Genomic DNA, 27,957 nt, shown 5'->3' with positions numbered 1-27,957 from the left:
CTGTGGTTTTGGAGACTGTCCTGGAACTCGCTCTTGTAGACCAGGCTGGTCTCGAACACACAGAGATCCGCCTGCCTCTGCCTTCCAAGTGCTGGGATTAAAGGCGTGCGCCACCACCGCCCGGCACACCCAACTATTTTTATGATAATATTGTTCTGTCATTTTTGTTTATTTCTTTTTCTTTCTTTTATTTTTTACCTTTTAACTCATATCCTTATATTTTTGCCTTTAAATAATTTTCTTGTAATTTTATGGTTTATGATTTAATATTATTTTTGTATTTGTCTTTACATTCACTAGTGTTGTTATTATATTCATAATTTATTCTATTATCTTATTTAACACATTACCAGCTATGCTTATATTTCCTTTTCTACATTTTTCTTCATTTATGATGACCTTTTTTTTCTACTTGTTTTGAGTTACATATTACATTTTTCTCAGTGGCAAAAAATTACCCAGGAAACAATTAAGAAGGCATGAAGCAAATTGAAGCCCATTTACAAAAATAAGCAACATTTAATATAAAGGACAATATATTTATACTTTGTAGACATCAGTCTGAATATATTATATCAATAATCACTTTGCTAACTAAAGTAGACATTGCACTATTGAATATACAATATTCAGAATCCGATTAAGAATTAAAAAGTAGCAGACCAGCTACAATGGTCCTAAAAGGAATGTAAAGTGTTTCCAAAGTAGTGGTGGAAATAAAAAGGCACAGTAAGGGAGGACAATGAGATGGCACTGTGAGATGATGACACAGCCTCCTTTTTGGATAGAAAACACCTCAGAGTACTCCAATCATCTGTGCTACAGCCAGCCACGGTCAATGGAAGAGCAAAGCCTAGCACTCGGGAAGGTGAGGTGTTGTAATAGGATCAGTGGGGCTGTGTCCCCAGCACCCCGCCGCCTGCTAGCTTATGCCCGAAATAACAACATACAAATTGTATTCATTTAAACACTGCTTGGCCCTTTAGCTCTAGCCCTTACTGGCTAATTCTGATATCCCAATCAACCCATCTCTAATAATCTGTGAGCACCGGTCTTACCGGGAAAGATTCAGCATGTCTAACCTGGCTGCTTGCTTCATCGCGTGCGTCTGCCTGGAAGAGGGGAGCATGGCGTCTCTCTCTGAGCTCACTTCCTCTTCCTCCCAGCATTCTGTTCTGTTTACTCCTCCCACCTATGTTTTAACCTATCAGGGCCAAGCAGTTTCTTTATTGCTTAACCAATGAAATCAACAGATTGATATATGACACTCCCACATCAGTGAGGTAGGCAGAATGGGAGTTCAAACAAAGGGAAAAAGATAAAGAATGCAAAGCAAACTGAGAAGAAGGAACCAGCCTGGTCTGCAGATTCAGAGGCAGCACTTGGTAAGACAGCTGGCTTGACCAGATACGTTCTACCTGGGCTACTCAAAGTCCAGGGGGCAGATAGGACATGGGCCATACTGGAGCCATCTACTGAGGAGTGCTACCTGGCAGTGAAGACAAGATCATATGGGACATTACTGGAATTGATGCGAAAATAAAAACATTAAAAGTACATTACGCTGAATTCTCCTCTCACATACACACACACACAGCAAAACACTTAGCCATATAATAGTAAACACAGGATGAAAACACAGGAAAAGGTTTCCTTCTGTGGGTATAGCTTGGTAGTTTGCCGCTAGGACTTTCCTGTGCTAAAGCCCTCGGGAATGTCAGGCAGCACAGAGGAGTCAGGGAACGAGAAGTCCAGATCTCCCTTCACAAAACATAAGAGACAATCATGGGTAATAATTAAAACCTTAATAAATTTCAGCATTAGCATCACTATTGAGAACTTTTCCTAACAACTTCAGTCTATAAACTTAAGTCTATTTTCATGTGCCTCTTTAATATACACACTATCAGTACATACTTTAGCTTTGGGGATTTTAATCACACTACGTAGTTTTTTTTTTTATTACTCAAGCTTTTAAATACAAATGGACATGAAATTCTCTATGTTTAATTTAATGAACATCTATTTATTGTATGCATTCATCTGAGTGCCTGTGGAGTTGAGAGGACAACTTGGGAGTCCGGTCTTTACTTCTACCGTATGCAGTTGTCTTTTCTTTACTCTTGTTCTTTGGTCTTGCCCACTCAGTTCCCAGGTAAATACATGGAGACTTAGTCTTACTTGTGAATGACCAGCCTTAGTTTGCCTTGTTTCTAGTCAGCTTTTCTAACTTAACTCTGGGCTTTTACTATTCTCTATTATATATCTTTCTTTCCTTACTTCATGACTGGTTGTGAGCCTGGGTGGCTGATCTCTCATGTCTTTTCTCCTCTATTTTTGTCGTTCTCCCTTTTTCTTTTCTATTATTCTCTCTGCTTAGCAGCCCGCCTATCTCTCTCCTGCCTCTCTATTGGCCGCTCTGCTCTTTATTAGATCATCAGGCGTTTTAGACAGGCAAAGTAGCACAGCCTCACAGAGTTAAACAAATGCAAGAGAAAAGAATGCAACACATCTTTACATCATTAAAGACATATTCCACAGCATAAACAAATGTAACACACCTTAAACTAGTGTTCCACAGCAACCCTGTTTCTCCCAGGGATAGAACGCAGGTTGTTGGGATTGAAGACCCGTACCTTTACCACTGCATCATCTTAGTGAGGCCCCTTTTATTTTATGTAAAAATAATGCGTTGAAATGTGTCTTAGTCACTTATCTGTTGATGTGATATGATTATCTGACATATACAAGTGAAAAGAGGCAGGCTTTGTTTGGGCTCACAGTTCTCCATAGAGTCCGTGATGGTGTGGAGTCAGAGGCAGGAGCTGACCACACTGTAGCTAATGTCAAGAAGCAGCGAGCTAAGAATATAAAATTTCTCACAGATGTGCCTGAAGGCTTCTTTTCTTAGAAGATTCTAGATTCCAGCAAGTGGACAATTAACAATTATTAGCTTACCATCAAGGTATGTCTACATAATACGGTTTCCATGACAATTTGTTTGTACTCCATCATTCTTTCCTTATTTCAGAAGTTTATATGTGATGGTTTCTCCTCTCTTGAAATAGATACATATATTTTAAAACTCAGGAAGAGCTAGCAAGCCATTTTATTAGAGAGCTTTTATGTTTTTAATTGCTTAAGTGTAAGTTTTTTCGGTTCGGCTCGACAAACCTCTCCGCCAATGCAATAATCCAAATCAGACCAAATCAAACCAAATTAGAAAAAGCCCAGGTTTAATGGATGCCAGTGCTCCCGGGTGACCCTCCGAGAAAACACAGAGAAACACGGGGTGGGGGGGGGACGGGGAAGACCACGTGTTTGTTCTCTGGGGGCAGTTTAAATAGCCTGTGGAAGTGGTCTTGACCCTCTCTGGGGAGGGGTCATTGTTTGGCAGGCTTTCTCAGAGGTGGAGTCTGGACTGCAGCAACTCCAAGGGGAGGGGCCTAGGAATGGAACTTTCCACCAAATATTCCAGACTCCTTGGATATATAGATGCCAGGGCGCCTGGGGTGACACTTGGACCCAAACATTAAGATCACACTCATACAAAAAAAGTAAATATGGCTAAGGGTATAAATTCTTTTCAACATTACTAACCTGTACCACCCATGACTATTTTTACCAAGTATTTTGTCCTTTCTTCCTCTTTTAATTGTTTTATATTTACATTTTTAAATAATTTTTTTATCATGTTTTTTCCCTACCACAACTCCTCTTAGATACTTCCTTCTTTCTTAACCACCTTACCTGGTATCTGAAATTACCTGGTATGAGTGAGAAGGAAATGGGGAACATGCAACAAACCAGCATAAAAATTTATTGGGGGTGGGTACACAAGCCTGGTGAGGTCGGTGTGCAGAGAGAGAGAGGAGAGAGAAAGAGAGAGAGAGAGAGAGAGAGAGAGAGAGAGAGAGGAGAGAGAGGAGAGAGAGAGGAGAGATAGAGAGGAGAGAGGGGCGTGGGGTCTGTCTTGCAGTGTGGTAGATATACCCAGTTTCCTTCATTGAAGAAATGTTCCCTTTCCCAGCAGGTGTCAGTTGTAAATAGCTTCTTGGTTAGGGAAGAGATTCTTATGACCAATTCCCCTTCAGTGCAGGGGCTGATAAAATAGACTTCCAAACCCAGCTCAAATCAGAAGGTGTATGGAAGGATATTATATCCTCATTAAGGAAAAAATCCACAAGGGGACATCACTATATGTCCCCAACTTCATGACTGATCCACTTATTGTTTCTGTTTTACTTTGAAATCAAGAGTCCAAATCATATTGAGGAAATGATCCACAGCGTCCTGAGTTGTCCAAATTTACCATATTTGTATTTAAAAACTTATTAAAAGAGTTACTTACTTGTGTTTTCTAGTGTCTGTGTATTCATGTTTGCCTCTATAGACACACACCATGTATGCCTGGGTTCCCAGTAGATCAAAAGAATGTTCTTGATTTTCTGGAACCCCAGTTATCCACTAAATCCTATAGGTGCTGGGAACTGAACCTAGGTCTTCAGAAGAAACAGTGAAGGCTCTGAACTCCTGAGCCACAGCTCCACCTCCTGCAATGAATAGCTTGGTGAGCTTCTGTGTGGGAAGACAATCGCGGAGGCCAGAAAATGTGAGCCTATTTCCACATTGACCAAAGGTCGGAGAGTTGGAACTTACCTCTCGTCCATCAAGGTTATTGTGTTTCTACCTCAGACAAAGGTCCCACCTAGATTTAGACCAGAGAGTTCTGCTCTCTCAAGGTTATTGTCAACAGGCATGGTTAACAGCCAGACTTTGTATTTCAAGAATAGAGAAGTAACAAAAGTCTGTGGATTCCACTAAGTTCCGGTTCCCTTAAGGAGATAATTTGGATTCCACCCAGGGGGTGGTTTGCCTACAGAATGTTTTAGTCTGTTGTGTGAGCAGGACTTGTTTAGTTCTAGCAACAGAATGTTTAACTTTGAAGGTAGTGCCCCTCCCCCCCATCTTCAATTGGGATATTAATTTCCTTGTATCATGTTAATGCATGATACATTTTTTTTTTTATTTTTTGTCTTACTCCTACCTTTTGGGGTCAGGGGTATTTTAAGCAATTGGAAATTAAACACAGGTGGTGAATTCCAGTACTCACTGGAACTTCCTCTCTATACCATTCTATATGTTTCTGTTTTATTTTTATTTGCGTCTTCATATTCTTTACTAATATTTTCTAAATCTCCATCCCTCTACCCTGGAAAGAGGTATTTTTTTGTCAAGGCTGGTCCTCAACAGACAATGTATTCTGTTCCAAGTGAAATAAAAGTGAAAAATATTGCTAAATTATGATTTATGTGTTAAGACTACATTTTATTTATTAGGAACTAAGAAAATTTAAATAGTATGGTTTATTTAATAATCACTTTAGGTAATCATGTAACAAAACAGGGTTTGAAAATGCCTTTCTAGATTACTCGAAGATAATTGCAACTCAATTTATTTCTCTTTAATTGGGAACAGGTTTTAAAGAACTTACCAAATGTGCTGGCTGTTTGTTTTTATTTATTGAAATTTAGTCAATAAATACATGTCATAAGGTTTCAGCGTATGTTTGTTCCAGAATTTTGGTGATTCTAGTTTTTTAGTCGCATGAACAACTAAAGCCATGGTTTTGCTTTCTTGTGTTCTTTGTATTGGTCCAATTTCCATACAGAATAATAACTTAGTAACACGAACACGCTATGTTCTAATGTGAGGAGAGATCCAGTTACTTAAGAAAATGATGGTCTTTTGCCAAAATTAATTCTGGCAAGCAAGATTGGAATGATATATTAAATTCCAAGCCATAGGAACAGCAAGCACCTCAAAATAAGAAACTGATGATTCAAGGTTGGCAGAGCACCCTTTGCTTAATTTAAGAGCGAGCTTAAAATCTGGCCATAATGTTGGAACACTAAGGATTTCCTTCTTCCAAAATGTTCCCAGAGCTTCAAACTGTAACGGGAATATCAAAATGATTGTGGAGAACTACAGTCCCGGCAGGTTATTTAGAGATGAGCTGAGTCCACCAATAAGTGTGAGCCGTGTATGATAGTAACGGCATTTGTAAAAGCATTTAGATTATTTCTGAAAAATATTTGCTTGGCTCTGTATTTTTTAAGATGACATGTTTATTTTTTTATAATTGTTAATCATTTTTTATGCTTGCTTTTACTATGTTAAGAACATAGATTAATTTTTAAAGATAACCACAATCCTTCCAAATACATTCAAATCAATTTATTGATTCCTGTTCCTACCATTTTACTTTTCTCCTAGTAACTTGGATTATTCTGGTTATCAGTTCATAACTTGAAATTATAAGCCTTAATAAAGACAATGGTGCTCCTTAGCACCATCACAAGGCTTTTAGGCGTGAGCACTTGAAAATTAAGTAGCACTGTTTCATACGTGCTGTTCAGAAGGAGCAATTGCTGGCTCTAACCAGTAGCGTCAGCTGTCCAGTGTATACGTCTCATTTCACAAGCTAGTAACTCGAGGACAAGAGAAAGGTGAGGGAGTAAACCAGTAGAAAATATGTGTTGAAATAAAGGTTTACATTGGATAAAAATTGCAGAGGTGAGGAATCCTGTGGACATCAGCTTTGAAAATTTAAATGACCATTATTATTCTGCGATCATAGAATCAGAGTCACTATAAGTCTCTCTGTGTGTGTGTATGTCTGTATGTGTGTGTGTGAGTGTATGTGTGTGTATGATGTATTTCTATAGTTCACTGGAAATTATCTAGGCCAACACTAGACACAATGAAAGTTAGAGAACTGACTAATTATACATGGTGATAGTTTTGAAATATGATTTAATCTGAGAAAATATCCTTTTGTTGTAGAATGTGAATGATGAGCCTCCTGTCTGCACACCACCACACTTAGAAACTCAGATTTATGCCAACTTTAGGGGTCCTTTCACTCGCCTCAATTGTTTAGACAAGGATTCCCCCCAGGATCATCTCAGCTATTCCATCGTAGCAGGTAAAGCGTGGGCATTGACATTGGTTACCTCCATGCTGTCTCATCAGAGTCTCACGTCAGAGGCGTTGAGACTGTTGAGGACATACCATAAAATACAGTTTAAACAAAAACTTAAGCAAGCAAATGAAAATGAGCTTTCATAATACAGTTCCCTTTGTTTTGTTAACTCACCATTCTTAGGAAACACAGACAATCAGTTCACGCTTTGGAGAGAAGGTGCCGAGTCTCCGTTTCTGGCCACCAGGCAGGATTTCCGGTATGGTCTATTCCAAGGAGCTCAAGATGCAGTGACATTCCAGTTGCTTATTGAAGTCACTGATGAACTGGGTGGGAGTACAGCTAGTCAGCTGACGGCCACCGCTACAGCCATCATTCATGTGCTTCCCTGGACCACAGCCCAGCCAGCTTCTTCCAGAAGCACAGCTCCGACTACAGTGAGTAACACTGGCGACCTGTAATTCTGAAGGCCTTTGAATGAGGCCAAACGGGAAGTTCTTGAGCACAGTCATAGGAGTTATCCTGTTGTTTTGTCATTGAAAGACTTGAACTGAAACAGTTACATTAGTACATCCAAACTATTGTAGCTATTAGCCATCTGTGTTGAAGTGAGACAAATATATTAAACATGATCATTTTTGTAGTCTTTGCTGTTTAGAATTCCTAGTAGTTCTGGTCAATCTTTTTTAAAAACATTTACTTATTTATTTAGTGTACATTACAGCTCTGCCTACATGTATATCTGTAGGAGGGTGTCAGGTCCCCTGGAACTCATACTATAAACAAGTGTAAACTGCCATGTGGGTGCTTGGAATTGAACCCAGGTCCTTTTGAAGAGCATCCAGTGCTCTTAACCACTGAGCCATCTCTCCAGCCACAGTGTTGTTTATTCATATCATAGTGTGTTTTTTTCTGTTTAAATCAGTACTCCGGATTAATTTGCTGTGGTAAAAGTGTCATTTTATGCTTAGAAAAGGCATTTGGCAGCTTCCTCTTTTAAGAAGCATTGCTGGTTAGGATTATAACAAAGCATTTTGAAAGAAACAGAAGCATCAGTCCTCAACACATTGAAGTTAGTAATTTTAATATAGTTTGTAAAAACTACACACTGTGAAATTATGGTACACCTGTTTCAGTAGTTGAGGCTGAAAATAAAGTAAGTTTTCCAGGGAAGTCTTTAGTTCTCCATTGTACAGGAAAATAAAAATGTAGTTCTTTTTTAAAAATATAATTCATATTTCTATGTAAAGAGAAAAAAACTTTTCAAGAAATAGGCACCAATTGTCCCAGGAAGAATATAATAAATAGCAAGGCAGTGATGCTGTAAGCTATTTTCTCTTTCAGGACAAAGAGTGTTGAGCATGTAGCTTAGTAAGAAAGAAGAAGATCATGCTTGGCATGTATGTAAACTATTGGAACACGGGAGGTCTTGAAGCTGAGAGGGCTGGGATTAGAAAAGACCTGAAATTGCAACCATTTCACAGCAGAGAAGATAAATCCATAGTGTTTGGTAGACTTTAATAATATTCAAAGAAGCATGGTCAATGTGGTAGAGTTGATTTTTTGTATGACTTCAGACAAGTCAAGTTGCGACAGCCACGCCTCTTTGCATATTTGTGATCTTACTAACATGTCTTTGATACAGTCTATGTAACAATACTAACCCAAAGAGACACACTTGAAAGAAAATAGTCATTTGTTGAATGAATTTAGAAAATATTTCTTGATTTCATATTTAACTTTTGTGTTAGCTGTAGAAAAACATAGTAATCCAAATTTTGCTATTCTAAATTTAAAGAAAATAAATGAAATTTTGATGGAACAGTACTGACTGTTCTCCCAAGTGTTTAATGAAGTGAAGTGAATTATTATAAAGTATTAGTATTTAAGAGTTCGAGTTTCCTTCCTATGCAGCCTTCATAACTGAACTGGTTTTACTCATTGATTGAAGCTCTGTCTTCTGCTTCAGGGACTCTAGTCATACATTTTATTCAGTTAAACTCCATCATTTTTTACTTTAAATATGAATATTCATCTGGTCATAAGCAATTAGTTTTTAGTCTCTCTTTCTCACTCCAGGATATATGTTCATAGAATTTCCACGAATATGCTGTGATTTTATCAGTCAGGCAAACATTGCCAAAAGCCTATCTTGTTGGTAATGCGGTCAGACGTTAGAGTAGCCTTCAAAGGGTTAAAATGCATTGTTTCTCCTTCCTGGGTCAATGTGAACCTCACCTCTTTGTTCTGAATCATTCTACTCTAATGGATCCTGCTCTTCTCTGAGAGATTATGTTAGCCTACATTGCTATTGGGGATAAATACGTCCATCCAAACTTACTTTTATATCCACATTTCTGCCACTCAAGAGGCTGAAAGCAACATCTAGCAAAGCAGAAGCCATTATAGTAAAATGTATTAGATAAAATAAAGATGTTCTACATGAAAATGTACAAGATTTTTTTTTTTTTGTAGTAGAGCTAAGTGGTATTGTAATCTATACACTTCCCTTGGTGATACACATAGGCTTTCTAAGAGAGGTAGGGCAATTAAAGCTGTCTGGAAGTGATTTCCAACTTGTAATCTACGAAGTCATTTCCAATAAGTAAGTGTTTTCCACACAAGCCATATCAGTGTTAATGTTTGTATGTGCACTAACATAATACACAGATCTCCACAGGGAGATATATGTACTTCTTTTTTGCAGAAAAATTTTACCAAACCAGAAATTACCTTACAAGTTCTGTAGTCCAACTTGTTTATTATAGAGGAAAAAAATAAATGCTGCTCAAACAATTCTACTTCCATATGCTAGCTTGAGAGTGGGTAGACACATATGCAAAATCAATTACATATTATAGAATAGTTTTAAAATAGAATATTTCTAAAGTTTCATTAAAAGGATCACCAGCTAGCTAGTATTTCATTTAAAGATATTATAAAATTATCAGATAAAATTCACCCGTGCCTTTAGCTGTTTGCTTATTTAGTTCTTCTGCAGACTTTGGGCTAGCTGTTAGTATACAATGTTGAGTATGCTAAAGAAAAATAGATAACAAAAGATGTGACTAGATATGGCTTCAATAATAGCATTGTGTTCAGCATTGTAGCAGACTCCCATGGAAGCATTTTGAAACATGTGCCAGTCTAAGGAATATTGACTCTATATTCCATTATGGAGGGTCTTCAGAGAGATGTGGAGATACTTGTGCCAGACACAGTGTTTCTATATTTGGTAGGGTTTCATAAGGGTACATAAAATTCTAAGTGAATATTGGCAGATTGTGGAAGAAATGCCCACAGTAGCGATTAGTCATTTGTAGTAATGATTTAGATACAGGAGCCTGGAAAATAAGACCTTTGTCTTTTCTTTGCATTGCTACATCAAAAACATGTTTATGAAACAGTTTTTCGTGCATTTTTATAGGAACAGGTCAAAGAATATGAATATAATATGTCATTGGAAAGAAGATTTCTCTAAATAGCAATAAGCTATATCTTTACTATTATTAATATAAAGCAGATCTTTTTACTTAGCGTGTTGAATTAGATATGAAAACTTAAAAACACTTCTAAATGGTCAAAGTACACTGCCAGAATTTTATCTGCTCCTAAAGTACAACCTCAAACACAAGTTATAAAAATAGATCTTTCTTAAAAACAGATAGCTAACAATGTCTGCCTGTGTGTTCTAGAGAAATGAGGTTCGGATGATAAAAAGCTTAAAGGAATTCATTTTATTGAATTATGTTATAAGTACTTTAGAGTGCATCTTCAGTCTGAAACTCATTGTAAATGCAGAGAGAGATCAACAAATGTTTCCTGTATCTATTGGAAAAAAGATAGAGGGTATCTCAGAAATTGCAACGTACTGAGGACATTCCACAGACTTCTGCATATTTTACAGTGGCAAGTACGGCACAATTATGGTCAAAGAACCAATGCTATATGTTACAAGGAAAGCATGTGGCACTTTTTAGTTGAGAAAGGTGGTGGTGCATGAAGAATCAGATGAAATCTTTGCTCCCTTTATGCAGAAAAAGACGCTTGCATATGCACAATTTTACATTTCATTTCAGAGACTTGTAAAAGATCATCCTTGGAACCCAGATTAAAAACCCCTTAAAGAAAGCAGCATCACAGCATTCCCTGCCTGTGAATTTGTGAAAAAAAAAAAGGTTTCAATGAACAAATATATGTCTTTTGGAACAAAGTAAACAGAGAAGACAGGGTACAGAGCCCCTGAGAGCACTATAAAACACTCCTTAAAGGTGGTAACACTTGTCAAGATAGACATTAGAATAAGTAACACGATTCCAGGAGGGAAGAAAGCAAGATCGAATGGCTTCAACTACGGAGCAAGTTAGATAAAGGGCTGATAGCAAACAAGCCCGAACATGGACCAATGAAAATAAACAGAGCTGTTGTAAAGGGTCCCAAGATCACCCCAAACCTCACTCAGACTTTTGCGAGAAGGTAGAGAAGAGAGACACTAAGTCATCTTTCAAGAAGTGAATAAAATTCTTCAGCTTAAATGCATGTTGTCTAAAGAGACAGTGAGGTAACCGGCTAGACACTATTTCCTGCAAATACAATTCCCCAAAGGAATCATGAATCAAAATTCCAGAGACTGTGTGCAGCAAATTGAGACCAGAATAAAAATTCCAGGACTAATGTCTATTTTGACAGAAGGGATGATGGTAGAGACTTTAAATCATCCTCATTTGTAACTATGATCTTTATTCTTTTTTCATAGAATAGAGAAAGTCCGTGCATGACTGTCCTGTCTTGTCATCAGCCCTGAGTAGCACATCCACACTTCCTGGTGCACATCAGTATAACCGAAAGGCTTTTATCCTATCAGGGGGAAAAATGAGAAAAGACATTAGAGTACAAAGTGGCAAAAACTGAATCTTTATGGCCTTTACTGAATCTGATCTTTAAAAATGAATACTGAGCCTTTCCTGTACACATGTAGCTCTGTGTTCTGTTTCCCTGTAGTGCACACTGTGTTTCCAAGACTGATTCCCTATCACCAGAAAAGCAATACTTATTAATATGGACCCCATAAACCAATTGCAATTAATGTCCTCCTGATATGTTTCTGGTATAAACTGAAATTAATAAACTCATCAGGGTGGAGGAGCTTATATTGCAGTGGTAGACAAATGCCACCTCTTAGGATTTTGCTTTTCTGATTTTTTAGAGTTGCTTTTATCATACAACTAATAATAACAGGTACCCTGAGCGTATAGGGGTGGAAATGTTTACTACATAGCTTGAGCCTTCCAGTATTCAAGATCTATTTGTCAGACTATGTACTGTTCTTAACTTGCAGATATGAGCACTTGTGAAAAAATGCACCTTTCTTTCTCAGGTGTACCCGGTGAGTAGGCTCTTAAAGACCCTGAAAACATTTCATTTTCTGCTATATTGGGAAGTTACATGTTAGACAAGTGAATGAGAATTCACTTCTATGTGTTATGCCACAATAACCATTTTTTAAATGATAAGATACATAACTGGGTGGTGGTACATGCCTCTAATCCCAGCACTTGGGAGGCAGAGGCAGGCTGATCTCCAAGTAAGAGGAGAGCCTGGTCTACAAAGTTAGTTGTAGGATAGTCAGGATTACAAAGAAAAATCCCGCCTTGTAAAAAAAAAAACAAATACAAAAATATGCATGCATAAGTTGTGCATTTTTAGTCTTTTCTTGGCTTCAGTACTCATGTAACTCTCATAAGAAATGAATACAGAATGACTGAAGGAATGTATGAAAGGAACTATTTGGAAAAGCAATGACAATACTGAAAAAAAAATTGGGGACCTCCACAGGGGCAGGCCTGAGCCAGCAATCTCCACAGGAGCTGATACACGGGAGTGACCACGGAGGGAGCAGGCCCAAACCAGAGACCTCATGGGCCCAAAACATGAACTTACATGGGAGCAGTCCCAAGCCAGGGACATCTGTGGGAACAGGTCCGAGCCAGCAACCTCAGCTGGAACAGGCCAGAGGCAATGAGCTCCGCAGGAGCCACTGTTGAGAGAGCAGGCCTGAGCCAGAGACTTCTGTGGGACCAGGCACTAATCCGCAACCTCCAAGGAAGCAAGCCCAAGCCAGCAACCTCTTTAGGACCAGGCCCAAGTCAATGACCTCCACCGAAGCAGGCCTGAGTCAGCAACCTCTGCTGGAGCAGGCCCAAGACAGCAACCTCACTGGGAGCAGCCCCAAATAGGCAACCTCCATGGAGGCAGGACCAAAGGATACCACCGATTGCAGAGTAACCCCTGGGAGTGCTAAGTTACCTCTGGAAACACCAAGTGACTTCTAGGGTGACTGAACCCTGGTCCTACTGTACCATGAGGAGTAGCCATCTGAGCCTTAGATTTACTGGCACCTGGAAGATTGATCACCAGAGTCAGAGCCCCAACTACACCAATCAGAGGAAAAGATGGGTAGATAAGGTAAGAACACACTCAACAACATAAAAAGCAACATGACACCAACAAAAACTAGTAGTCCTACAAGAGCAAGACTTGAACAAATACAGATGAAGCAGAAGAAAATGACCTAAACAATAACTTTAAGAGAATACTTGAGGACCTTAAAGAGGAAATGAAAAAATTTCCTCAAAGAAATGGAGGAAAAGGCAAACAAAAATAAAAAATCAACAAATCTCTTAAAGAAAACCAAGAAAAAGCAATCAAACATATAAAAAAGAAACCATACAAGACTTGAAAACTGAAATAGAGACAATAAAGAAAAACACAAACACAGGGAATTATAGAAACAGAAATTATGAGAAAATGATCAGGAATCAAAAATACAAGCATAAGCAGCAGAATACAAGAGATGGAAGAGAGAATCTCAAGTGCTGAAGATACAATAGAGTAATAAAGCTCATCGGTCAAAGAAAATTAATCCAATGAAAGCTTAGCACAAAACATCCAGAAAATATGGGACACTATGAAAATACCAAGCCTAAGAATGATAGAAATAGAAGAAGGAGAAGTCCAACTCAAAAGCACAGAAAATATATTCAATAAAATTATAGAAGAAAACTTATATTAAGTGTGGCAATGAAAAAGGCCAAGTAACATATAAAGGCAGACCTATCAGAATTACACCTGACTTCTCAATGGAAACAATGAAAGCCAGAAGGTCCTGGACAAATGTCATGCAGACATTAAGAGACCTCAGATACCAGCCCAGGCTACTACACCCAGCAAAACTTTCAATCAACATAGACAGACAAAACAAGATATTCCATGACAGAATCAGATTTAGCCAATGCCTAGCTACAAACCCAACCCTATACCAAGTACTAGAAGGAAAACTCCAACCCAAGGAAGTTAGATACATCTACAAAAACATATACAATAGATGATCTCACAGCAGTAAGTCCCAAAGAAGGGAAACACACAAAATAACATCACCAACAATGAAAACTTAAATAACAGGAACTAGCAATCCCTGGTCATTAATATTGCTTAATATGAGTGGATTCAACTCACCTATAAACAGAATGGATATAAAAATAGAATTCATCCTTCTGCTTCATACAAGAAACACACCTCAACTTCAAAGACAGATATTGCCTCAGAGTAAAGGGTTGGGAAATTTTTTTTTTAATCAAATGGACCTAAGAAACAAGCTGGTGTAGCTATCCTAATATCTAACAAAATAGAACTCAAACTAAAATTAATCAAAAGAGACAAAGAATGACATTTCATATTAGTCACAGGAAAAAATCCATCAAAGAAAATCTCAAAACTGAACATCTGTGCCCCAAATACAAGAGCATCCTCATATGTAAAAGAAACACTACCAAAGCTTAAATCACACATTAAACCCCACACAATAATAGTGAGGTATTTCAACAACTAACTCTCACAACTGGACAGGTCTATCAGACAGAAAATTCACAGAGAAATAAGTGAACTAATAAATGTTATAAACCAAATGGACTTAACAGACATCAATAGAACATTTCATCCAAACATAAAAAAAAAAAACCTCTTCTCAGACATCATGGAACCTTCTCAAAAACTGATCACATACTAGGTAACAAAGCAAACCTCCAGAGACACATAAAAATTGGAATAACCCCATGTATTTTATTGGATCACCTTGGCTTAAAATTATAATTTGACAGCAACACTAATTCCAGAAAGCCCACAAACACTTGCTAAGCAATGCTAACCTGAACCACCAATGGGCCAAGGAAGAAATAAGGGAAGAAATAAAAAACTTCCTAAAGTTCCATGAAAATGATGACACAACATACCCAAATTTATGAGACACGATGAAAGTAGTGTTAAGAGAAAAATTCATAGCACTAAATGTCTACTTAAAAAAGCTGGAAAAAATCCCACATCAGTGAGTTAGCAGAACACCAGAAAACTCTAGAACAAAAAGAAACAAACTCACCCACGAGGACTAGACAGCAGGATTATCAAATTAAGAGCTGAAATCAACAAAATAGAAACAAAGAAAACAATACAATCAATGAGACAGTTTGTTCTTTGAGAAAATCAACAAAATAGACAAACCTTCATCCAAACTAACCAAAAGAGAGAGAGAATATCCAAATTAACAAAAGCAGAAATGAAACAGAAATAACAGACATGGAAGAAATTATTTTTCATGGGATCATATTTCAAAAGCCTGTACTCCACAAAATTGGAAAACTTAAAGGAAATGGACAATTTTCTGGATAAATATTCCTTACCAAAATTAAATCAAGACAAGATAAACAAATTAGACAAGCCTATAACTGCTAATGAAATAAAAACAGTCAATAAAAGTTTCCTAACCAAAATAAAAGCCAAGGACCAGATGGTTTCATCACAGAATTCTACAAGATTGTTAATGAAGCACTAATACCAATACTGCTCAAATTGTTCCACACAATAGAAACTGGAGGAACACTGCCAAACTCTTTTCATGAGGCTACAATTACCCTGATATCCAAACCATACAAAGATATTACTAAGAAAGAGAATTACAGACCAATTTCCCTCACAAACATTGTTGAAAACATACTCCAATAAAATACTGACAAACTGAGTCCAAGAATACATCAGAAAAAGTATCCACCATGATCCAGTTGGCTTCATCCCAGAGAAGCAGGGATGGTTCAACATATGAAAATCTGTCAATATAATCCACCATATAAACAAACCGAAAAATTAAAAAAAAATAATTTAAAAAACATATGATCATCTCAGTAGATGCCAAAAATGCCTTCAACAAAATACAACATTCTTTCATGATAAAGGTCTTGGAGAGAGCAGGGATACAAAGAACATATCTAACCATAAAAAAGCAACATATGGCAAGTCAACAACCAACATCAACCAAAATGGAGAGAAACTCAAAGTGATCCCTTGAAATCAGAAACAAGACAAGGTTGTCTACTCTCTCTCCATATTTATTCAACATAGTGCTTGAGGTTTTAGTTAGGGCAATAAGACAACAAAAGAAAATCCAGGTGATACAAATCAGAAAAGAAGAAGTCAAACTCTTACTATTTGCTGCTGATATGATAGTTTGCATAAGTAGCTCCAAAAATTCTACAAAGTAATGTCTACAACTCTTAAACACCTTTAGTTATGTAGCAGGATAAAAGATTAACTTAAAAAAATCAATAGCCTTCCTGTACACAGATGATAAATGGTCTGAGAAAAAAATCAGAAAAACATCACCATTCATAATAGCCACAAATAACATAAAATATCTTGGAGTAACTCTAACCAAACAAGTAGAAGACCTGTATGGCAAGAACTTTAAATCCTTGAATAAAGAAATTGAAGACGACACCTGAAAATGGAAAGATCTCTGATACTCATTGGTAGGTAGCGTTAACATAGTAAAAAAGACAATCTTACCAAAATCAATCTATAGATGCAATGCAATGCCCACCAAAATACCAGTAAAATTCTTTACAGACCTTGAAAGAACAATACTCAACTTCATATGGAAAAACAATATAACCAAAACAATCCAGTACAATACAATACAATAAAGGAACTTCTGAAGGCATCACAGTCCTTACCTTCCAAATCTACTACAAAACTACAGTAATAAAAACAGCCTAGTATTGGTATAAAATCAGACAAGAGTACCATTGGAACTGAATCAAAGACCCTGATATCAATCCACACACCTTCAATCACCTGATTTTTGAGAAAGAAGCTAAAAATATAAAATGGAAAAAAAGCATATTCAACAAATGGTGCTGGCATAACAGAATATCAACATGTAGAAGAATGGAGATAGATTTATTTGTATCTATCACCATGCATAAGACTCAAGTCCAAAGAGATCAAAGAACTCAACATAAAACTAACCACACTGAACCTCATAGAAAAGAAAGTGGGAAGTACACTTGAACACATTGGCACAGGAGACCACTTCCTAAATAAACCCAGTAGCACAGACACTGAGAGAAACAATTAATAAATGGGTCCTCCTGAAACTGAGATGCTTCTGTAGAGCAAAGGACATGATCAACAAGACAAAATGGCAGCCTACAGAATGGAAAAATATCTTCACCAACCCCACATTGGACAAAGGGCTGATCTCTAAAATATACAAAAAAAAATTTAAAGAAACCTGGAAACAACCTAGATGCTTTTCAATGGAAGAATGGATGAAGAAAGTATGGAATATATACACACTAGAGTACTACGCTGCGGTAAAAAACAATGACTTCTCAAATTTTGCATGCAAATGGATGGAAATAGAAAACACTATCCTGAGTGAGGTAACCCAGACCCAAAAAGATGAATATGGGATGTACTCACTCATAATTGGTTTCTAGCCACAAACAAGGGTCACGGAGTCTACAATTGGTGATCCCAAAGAAGCTAAGTAAGAAGGTGAACCAAAGGAAAAACATATAGTTGTCCTCTTGGCTATGGGAAGTAGACAAAATGGCCGGGGAGAAAATTAGGATCTTGGGGGTGGGGTGGGATGGTGGTAAGGGGAGATGGGGAGAGTAAAGGGAGAAGGGGAGAATGGGGGGAACTTGGGGAAAAAGGAGGATTGGGATAAAGGAAGGTTGGATAGTGGAGCACGGAAGCACAATTCTTAGTTAAGGGAGCCACCTTAGAGTTGGCAAGAGACTTGAACCTAGAGTGGTTCCCAGATGCCCAAGCCAAGGTCCCCAGTTAGTTCCTTGGGCAGCTGAGGATAGGGAACCTGAAATGACCCTATCCTAGAGCAATACTGACGAATATCTTGCATATCATCAAAGAAACTTGGCATCAAAATACCAAATAATCCAATAAAAAAAAAGTGGTGTATAGACCTAAATAGAGAGCTTTCAACAGATAAATCTCAAATAACTGAAAGACATTTAAGGAAATGCTCAACATCCTTAGCCATTAGAGAAATGCAAATCAAAACAACTCTGAGATTCCATCTTACCCTTGTCAGAATGGCCAAGATCAAAAACGCTGATGATAGTTTTTGTTGGAGATGATATGAGGTAAAGGGAATGCTCCTCCGTTGCTGGTGAGAGTACAAACTTGTACAACTACTTTGGAAATCAGTATGGAGTTCTTTCAGAAAATTAGGAAACAATCTACCTAGAGACCCAGCTAAATACCACTGTTATGTATATACCCAAAAGACACTCAATCTTACCACAGGGACTTGTGCTCAGCTGTGTTTTATAGCAGCATTGTTTGTCATAGCCTGGAAACAACCAAATGGTCCTCAACTGAAGAATGGATGAAGAAAATGTGATACAAGTGCATTATGGAGTACTACAGAGTGATAAAACTAACAGAAAAAAATCAGCCTATGGGGCACGACCACAGAGAAACTAGACAACAAATAGGACCTTAAGAGATACATACATGGATCTACATAGGAAGGTGAGAAAGACAAGCTCTGCTGAGTGAACTGGGAGTGTGGGAATTATGGGAGAAGGTAAAATGGGTGAGGGGAGAAAGGGAGGGGAGTTGAGAAAAATGTGTAACTCAATAAAAATGATTTAAAAAAGAATAAAATCAGCCAAAAAATCAGGTATATATCTGTCATGTCTGTTTTTTCATAAGTGAACTACATTCTAGAGAAAAGATATCTAATTCTCTTTTTAATAATTGTACTTGATTACTCCTATGCCTAAAAGTACAAATTAAGTCCCACTGGACTTATCCTTACAAAAAAAAAATTCGACCTAGTTTTTTAAGGAAAGTAGAGTCTTCCCTAACAAAGAAGAGAGAAAGAGAGAGAACATTCCTTATGTTAATCTTTTATATGTTGTTCTAACTGCTTTAAATGTTTATTTTATTTTATTTTTTTTTTGGTGATTGTCGTGTTTATTTTTTCTTAAATTTATTTATTTATTAAGGATTTCTGCCTCCTCCCCGCCACCGCCTCCCATTTCCCTCCCCCCCCCCCCCCCCCGATCAAGATCCTCTCCCTCATCAGCTCGAAGAGCAATCAAATTTAGAGAATAGTTTTGAATTTGAAAGATTTGGGATTGGGATATATACTGCATATGGATGAGGATGTGGCTCTTAACTGCTTTTTTAGCACCCTGTTTGTGTTCCTGCCACCTTGCTCCTCACCAAGGTGATAGTTCAGTAGGCACCTGAAACTGTAAACAAGCCCCAAGTAGATGTGTTCTTTTATAAGCATTGCCTTGGCCATTTCTCTTCACAGCAATAGACTAAGCCACCGAAGTGAGACAAATCAGAAACTCGAGAAATAAATTAATTCATTTAACATCATTTTCATTGGACTTCTTAAACATTATCTTCCCTGTTCTTTTTTTTTTTCATGTTTGAAAAGGAAGACAGGTGATTAATAGCTTTAAATTTTTGTTCTGTGTTTTGTTTTAACCAATCTTGTTATGTAGTCCAGGCTTGCTTTAAACTTTCATTGTAGTTTTTTTTCCTTTTTCTTTTCTTTTAGATTTTTTAGATTTAATATGGGACCGGGTGTTTCGCCCACATGTATGTATGTGGACGACATGCATGCCTGGCATACACAGAAGTCAGAGAACATTAGTTCTCCTGGAAGTGGACTTAGGATGGATTTCAGATATCATGGGAATGCTAGGAAATGAACCCATTACAAATGAATTGTAAGAGAACAAGTGTTTTAAATGGCTACAAACTCTGCGTGGGGTAGGCTGCCTTGAATCCATCTCAGCTTCCCAGGTGCTAGAATTTCAGGTGGGCACTAGGACCTCTGGAAGAAGTGTCCCTCTTTATGTTTTAAAGTCCTTTTTTCCTTCTTTTCATGCAGTTATTTTCCATTAGTGGAATGTATGAATTGAACTAGGACCTAATATGCAAGGGTAGATAAGAAACTTGAATACCATTATTATTATTAAAAGATGTAAAATCCATGTGGCAGGTGTCCTTTAATTATAAGAATTCTTAGCAAACACCTGTAACTTTAAATCTGAAAATGTTCTGCATAGCCGTTCATTCATATTATGACCAGGTTCCCCATGCTAAGAGAAAATAAAGATTGAAATGCAAGACTATGTAATGATCTTAGGTCATGTAGATTTTGCTAAAATAGTTTTATCCTGATGGTAAACAATCTTAGGCCCAAATGGAGGGGCAGGTTGTGGCCTTAGTGATAAGGCAGGTCCCGGCTTGACTCTTAGCTTGCCCTTCCCATCACCATGTAAACCTGTGCTGAGTCATTCAGCATACTACACCTCAGTTTCCAGTTTGTCATAGGGATTATGAACAGAGATGTCTTCAGCCTGTCCCAGTGTGTTGGCCAGAACATAAGATGTCATTAATACATAGCATGCTTTATAATATATTTTATTAACTGAAAACATACAGAAATAGATTGTTTCTTGTTTTGAAGTATTAGGCACAAACCACTTACTTCTCATTTACAGCTCCCACTAAGGAAAAACAAGTTTCCATGTTTTCTTTATAATACTAAAATTTTCTAATATTTAATTTCACAACTTTTACTATTTGTGGTTTCTAAGGAAGTAGAAAAAAAACACTGTTTCTGCTCTAATCAGCAGTTTTACTATTAAATGTTACTTGACATTTTCAGTAGACACCTAGTCTGCATTTAATAAAATATTTGAGAACAAAAAGTTAATAAAAAAATTGTTATTGACATCTTTTCTACAATGTGTGGTTCAGTGAGCGTTAAGTGGAATAACATGAAAGGCGGTAGACCAGGCAGCTCTGGACACCTGTTGTGACTCAGATTCTGAACACGGTCGAAAGATTCCATGACAGGGAACACCATTATTATTGTCCTTTCTGTAAAGTAATTAAGGTTATGAAACAAAATTAATTAGTCGCATGCAGCAGAGAAGCTTAGAGCATAGCCGAGTGACAGATGGGATTCTTTTGTTTTCACCAGTGATTTACCTTCGGGTGAGAGAAATGTTTGACGATACATATGGTCTGCCAGTCCTGAGCAGGTCGTGACCTCAGTCTTCAGCTTCTTCACCAGGAGGAGACATCACTCCAGTGTCTAAGTTTATGAGTGCCTTTGGGTTGTCTGCTTAGGCAAACTTGGGAGCATTCGAAAATCTCCCACGCTTTATTTCTAAACAAATATAGAAACCATGCACTTTGTACAACAATGAATGCACAATTTAAGAGGGATTCTGTGAAGTTTGGGGTTTAATAATTAAAGTCAGTTTTCTTCTTATAACATTGTGTAACTAATATTTGAATGAGACTTCTTACCTAGGAACGAGATTTATGTTTCTAAATACATCCGTATTTGAGTTTTCACATTTAAAAAGTGATTTTATTTAGTCAAACACAAAGATTTGGTTTTTGTCTCTTTACAAAATTGAAACTGAAATGCTGAAAGTCCAAATTCTTTTCTCGAGGTCAAATTATTTTCTAAAGCTCACAGATTTACTAAATGATAGAACCAGGGAGATCAATAGCAATCCTTAAAGAAACAGTGAAGCTTGAAGTTTGAAGAATCATGTGACCAGTGTAGCAACTGAGGTATAAAATAGAAGAAAGTGTTCTTAGCATATAAGACGTTCCCATGAGTCCAGAGGGTGGTTTCCAGCAAATTAAGTTACAAGTCATTTTGACAAGCACTCTAAACAAACGTAGGGCAGACATCATATCAAATTCTGGCCTGAAGGATCTGAGAAAGTCCCAGGAGAGATAGTGGAATTTTAGGTAGGTCTTGATGGACAGAACGAGAAGAGCAGACATTAAGAAACAACCACTGATGAGGAAAGGTAGATGCGAGAGCACATGGTTTATTCATAAAAGGAGGGTGATCAAGTGTGTCTTGAGATGGAGAGCGCGGTTGGTCTGATACAGAGATAACGAAGATATTAGGCAGATCAACAAAGCTTGGAGAGCAGCAAAATGCAAAATGCAAAAGAAAAAAAAAGGAAGAAAAAGGAAAAAAAAGGAACAGAGACAAGAAAGTTAGACAGGAAGGTGCTACAACGAAATTTCAAGCAAGCACTGAGCTCTGTTGTGACTTCTGGGCTCTGGTGTCTCCAATAAACTTGAAAATATTTAAAACATAAAGTGATAGCTTAATATGCCTTGTGAGAGGGCGATAAGAATATAAAGTCCTACATCCAGTACTCTCAAGTTTGTTTTGAGTCACACCATGAGAAGGGTGTAGCAAGGGCGTCCAGCCAACACAAAATACACTTCTAAATATTTACTAAGTCTACAGCGATTACTAGATGGATTAGAATAATTCTATGTGTTGTACAATGGGTTTTATAAGTATCAAATGAAGCCAGAGAAATGAAAGGTCTTGTAATAAACATGTTATGTAAATGCAATCCATTGACATTGTATTAATAACTGTAGAAAGATTTTGCTCTTTTTACACCACATCTCGGTATGATCCTGACTCACCTTAGAAGACTGACATATTTCACAATGAAGCATGGCATTTTGCAAACAAAAAGCATTATATAAATTTTACGTGAGCACATGAGAAAATAAAACCCACTTCAAAAATCTTTGCTTGTTGTCAAGTAAGTAAGCTTGACACACACCAGGTGTCAAGAGCTGTCAACTTCCTACAGATGGCTGTGTGTAAGAGGGAGCTACAACAGCTCTTGAAATAGTGTAGCTTAGTGCCTTGCTATAGGGTGGACTATTTTAACATTAAAATTGTTAAGTTTGAGAGTATGTATTGAGAATGTGTAAAAAGCTTGTGGTCTTTGGAGACATGCAGACTTGTGTGAACTCCATTGCTGCCATCTTGAACTTGGCCCTGTCCAGGATGCTTGGTACCACTGAGCTCAGCTCCTCCTCCAAGTGAGCCCCACTCCTCTGAGATGAGAATTAGAAGAATAACTAACTAAAAGTGTTTTTGCTGAATCGTGGTTCACAGTTGTTGGTAAATTAATGTTGTGCCCGGGATTCCGATTATGTATGACCTTTATCAGTTAATTCCCAGAGCACAACAAATATTCAATAAGTGTTTATTAGAAGGAAAGAGAGGGAGAAAGGGCAGTAGGGAGAAAGAATGAGCAAGTGCAAGTTAGAATCTATCTTCTTATACGGTGGAAAGTATATTTGTGAGAGCATTATTATTCTGAACTCGAACTCCTTGGCACTAGTAATCTTTGAGCCTCTCTGCCTCCGGAGTAGTTGGAACTGTACGGGTGTGGCATCACACCGAGCTATTTCTTAACGATCTGAAAATAAAGCTATATGACCAAGTGACTAGCAAATTGTCAACCTTTCAATCTATTTATTTAGAAACACAGCACGACACTATTTATTCATGAAAATTAGATCACAGCATTTTAATGGGCATCTCTTAAGCTTAATCTGTTTTCCCCATCTTCCTTTGTTTGGACATGCCTACACTTGTGTATTGTAAAGCAGAATGACTAGTCATAGAATGCTTAATCTTGACAACTACCAACATTCAACACTTTCAACAGTGAAAGGGTTCCTTTTACTCAGCCAGATAAGCAATGAGACTTCTTCCACCTCTCCTGCTGACAAATCCTTTCTGGCAAAGGTCTCCCTTAAGTTCCAGTTTTGGCGTTCCCTATTTCCATGCCATCTTTGTGAAATTAGCTTTATATATTACTTTACCTTAAATGTCACACCTAATGCGCGTGTTTGCAAGCTTACCCTAGCTTACACTGCCATCTGCTGGATGCCACTGTTCCTTAGGCAAGGGCGATAGTCAACATCCATGAAAACCTTCTCCTCCTTAGTGGTTTCTTAATGGTCATAGTTGAGATAGTAATAGGAATTTATATGCTGGGAGGAAAAACACGCTGAGATTTTTTGGCAGGAGGCAGAAAAGGTCAATAATGCTGCGGTTCATTTTGAAGTAATACTTGCTGACTCATTCTTTATGTCATTTAGCCAGGAGTCATTAATGTTCCTGCCAAGATTTTCATAGACTCCACAAAGGCATATTTTTTTTCTTCAAAAAGAGTTTATTCCCTAGCAGGAATAATCATAAAGAAAACGAATATAGAGAAATCCTTTCAGTATACACTGTATTTTATATTTTTTGACAGTTGTACTTCCGATGCTTAGGACGTTTTTCTTGCATTCCCTCAGATTACTACCTCTGTCTTAAGGAAGATCTCCCACTACTGGAAGCCCGACAGCTGGTTTCCTGCAGCCCTCACTCTAACGGGAGTGCTCTTGGCGATGTGTCTGTACGCAGTTGCCTGGTGCCTCTTCAAAGAGTAAGATTTTCCTTTTTGCTTCCCTTTGAATCAGTTTACAATGACATCTATCAAGAATGCCTTCGGAAAAGGATGAAAATGGAGACAAAGACTTGGGAGAAATTTCTGTGTTGCTTTTCTGGCTTCATCACAACTGCTTTACATGTGGATTTTGAGTGCTAAGGAAAACCTTCCTGCCTGAAAGCCAATATCTGTTACCAAAATTGTTGATGAAATGATTCTAGCTTAGAGCCATTTGATTTTTAAAAATGATCATAAATGAGATTTTAACTACCCATATGCATAATCAAGGTCAGGATCCCTGGTTATATTTGCTTATCAAAGGACCGACAGCAGTCACAAAGAGACCAAAGCAATTGAAGGGTAATCAGAGAAAGCTTGAAATAACCCAGTAAGCATCTTGTGATCTCTCGTGGTTGGGGTGAGGACAGGTGAGCAACACAAGGGCACAGTAACAGACAGTGTGTGTTTTGCACAAACACATCCTTTAACAGAGAAAGAATCAGATCACAGAGCAGGGTGATATGGGTGTGGCCGAAACGCAAGCATCTTTCTATGAAATTGGCCAGAGAAAGTTTTGCTGAGAAAGGGTTATCACAATGGTCTTTTGAAGAGCAATTGGAAGCAAAAATAAAGGAAGGATGCTGAAAACACTTTATCTACACCAAGGGCAATTGGTTCTCCTTTTCATAAGCATAACAATGCAACTGCGTTCATACGAATCTATTTTTTACAACCATGGGCCTTATCCTGAAAAGTTGACTATATATTCTGAAAGACAAAGTGACATGATCCGAAGGTGAAGGAAGGGTTAACAAGAAGGTTTGAAAAAAGAAAAAAAAGAAAGAAAAAAGAGGACAGCTGAAAGAAATGTAAGAATCCTTTGATGGGTATGGGAGGGCCGTCACACACAAGAGCTCACAACATCAGAGACCGCATGCATAACACCTGCACAAGATCAAGCCAACCAGAATCGCAGCAGTGCGGGGGGATGCATTTCCCATCCCTAATTGATAAGCTCTTGGCAATTCACTGCTGTTGGCATTGGGGTGGGGGAGTCAGTTTCTTCAGGGATGCAGGCCTTGAAAGGCTATACATGTCCCGTAAATTTTTCTTCATTCTTATACATACAAATAATAGTAAGTGGTCTAAAAATAATAGTAAATGGTCTAAAAAGAGAACTCACTGTTGCAAAGGAAAGCAGCAGGGGACAGGGAAGAAAAGGGAGCACTGAATTTCCCTTGCACTGACACTCTCTGCATTTGATTCCTTCCTTCCAGTGTTCCTGCCTGCTCACGACTGTTTCCTCACTGTTACAGACAGCAGAGTCAACCGCGTCTCACTGAAAAGGAAGCTGCACAGGTACCAAGGTAAAGCAGATTTAGTGATTTAGACAAAGAAGTTTGAGGCCCTACAAGTTGAATCTTCAGTGATTCAATTTATTTTAAGTTTAGATATAGGTAATGTCAGTTGGGGCTTTGGAATGTTAAATCTTACCTGTAAATTTTACATCGATTTTTAAAGTAGCCTTGCTCATCAATATTTATTTCTAGGTCTTGGATCATAGCTGAGAGCAAAGTCAGATTTGAAATGAGAATTATAATATAGTCCTGGTATCTTACTACTGGTAATATCATTGTACTTTATAAATCATTTTGTTTATTCAATGACAAGGGGAATTCAGGTTAGAATAATAAGAATATAGTATTTTATAGAATTTTTTAGCATACTATCAAAACACATTACTTATTTATGTAAGAGATAATATAAAACACTAACAATAGGCACTACAGTCTGAACTTTAAACACAACCAGTTCTGATAACATATCAGAAGCTATTAAAGCTACTTTTAACACTGTCTAAGTGTTGAATATGTAGGGTAGGTATACTTAGTGATTTATAAAAGTAGACTGTTATATCATTCATTGTTTTCTCACATTAGCATGGGAAAATGTATTTTGTGTTAATGAGTAAAGTAAATGTTTCAAATATGTTCTGTAATAGGTATGAAGACTCACTGAGTATTGGCTTCAGACTGAATACAAGACCAAACTTGCTGCCTGGAAATGATAAAGTAAGGACAAAAAGAAAAAAAAAACAAGATGTAGAGTTCAGAGTATTTATATATTTTTTTCCATTTCATAGACTTTAGATGACAGAAAAGCACTTGTGAGTAAGAACTGGTGAATAGGAACTCATAAACAGAATAGAGAGTTTAGTTAATTCAATTCAAAGGGTAAGCAAAACTTGGAGGGGGTAGAGTTCCCACCCATTTTTCAATGATTTGATGCTCATGATGTCAATGAGGAGGCAAGGGACAGTGCTGATACATCCATAGAGGTCAAATTGATTTCGGGTATTGTTGAGATAGTTTCGGGTCTCCTTTTTTCATTCTTTAGGTGAAATTAAATTACATAGATAATCTAGCAGGGTCATTGCTAAGAGTAACTGTGGTGCCTGTTCATCTTTATGCAATTCACTTATTCACTGAATACTTGTGTCAAACTGTCTCTTGAAAAAGTTTCTGTTGGGATATTCACTGAGTATATGCTCTTTTTATTGCATTTTTATTATTTAAGTAAGAATTTTATACATGCATGTGATGTGGTTTTATCAAGTCCACCCTTCCCATTCTTCCTGCTACAAATCCCCCTAGAGATCCTTTCGCTGGGAATATCAGTATTTCTTCTCAAACCAAGGTGGTTTCTTCTCAGACTGGGTTGCAAATATGTGTATAATGAAAGGATACAGAGACAGAGACCCACATTGGAGCACAGGACTGAAATCTCAAGGTCCAAATCAGGAGCAGAAGGAGAGAGAGCACGAGCAAGGAACTCAGGACCGTGAGGGGTGCACCCACACATTTAGACAATGGGGATGTTCTACTGGGAACTCACCAAAACCAGCTGGCCTGGGTCTGGAAAAGCCTGGGATATAACCAGACTCTCTGAACATAGTGGACAATGAGGACTACTGAGAACTCAAGAACAATGGCAATGGCTTTCTGATCCTACTGCATGCACTGACTTTGTGGGAGCCTAGGCAGTTTGGATGCTCAACTTACTAGACCTGGATGGAGGTGGGGGTTCCTTGGACTTCCCACAGGACAGGGAACCCTGATTGCTTTTCGGGCTGAGGGGGTGGGACTTAATTGGGGGAGGGGGAGGGAAATGGGAGGCAGTGGCGGGGAAGAGACAGAAATCTTTAATAAATAAATAAATTAAAAAATTAAACAAAATAAAAAAAATGAAAAAAAAGAAGGGTTATCTACTGAGGCATGATTAGCCCACACGAGAGTT

At 37.7% G+C, this 27,957-nt stretch overlaps 1 protein-coding gene across 1 annotated transcript in view; it reads left to right on the top strand.

Annotated features, from left to right (window-relative positions):
• LOC121458649 (cadherin-23-like) overlaps nucleotides 1–27,174 on the top strand; it is an 85,440-nt gene extending 58,266 nt beyond the window's left edge. The window contains exons 17-22 of the mRNA XM_041667952.1: nucleotides 6,847–6,988; nucleotides 7,169–7,422; nucleotides 24,527–24,657; nucleotides 25,938–26,027; nucleotides 26,663–26,732; nucleotides 27,058–27,174. Coding sequence (XP_041523886.1) covers nucleotides 6,847–6,988; nucleotides 7,169–7,422; nucleotides 24,527–24,657; nucleotides 25,938–26,027; nucleotides 26,663–26,732; nucleotides 27,058–27,174 — 804 coding nt within the window. The remainder of the gene's footprint in view (nucleotides 1–6,846; nucleotides 6,989–7,168; nucleotides 7,423–24,526; nucleotides 24,658–25,937; nucleotides 26,028–26,662; nucleotides 26,733–27,057) is intronic.
• The last annotated feature ends 783 nt before the right edge of the window (nucleotides 27,175–27,957 follow it).

Source organism: Microtus oregoni, unplaced genomic scaffold (genome assembly GCF_018167655.1).
Source record: "Microtus oregoni isolate MIOR12 unplaced genomic scaffold, Mior012 000018F_ref0000195, whole genome shotgun sequence".
NCBI classification, from domain to species: domain Eukaryota; kingdom Metazoa; phylum Chordata; class Mammalia; order Rodentia; family Cricetidae; genus Microtus; species Microtus oregoni.
This window is presented reverse-complemented; position numbering and strand designations above follow the sequence as displayed.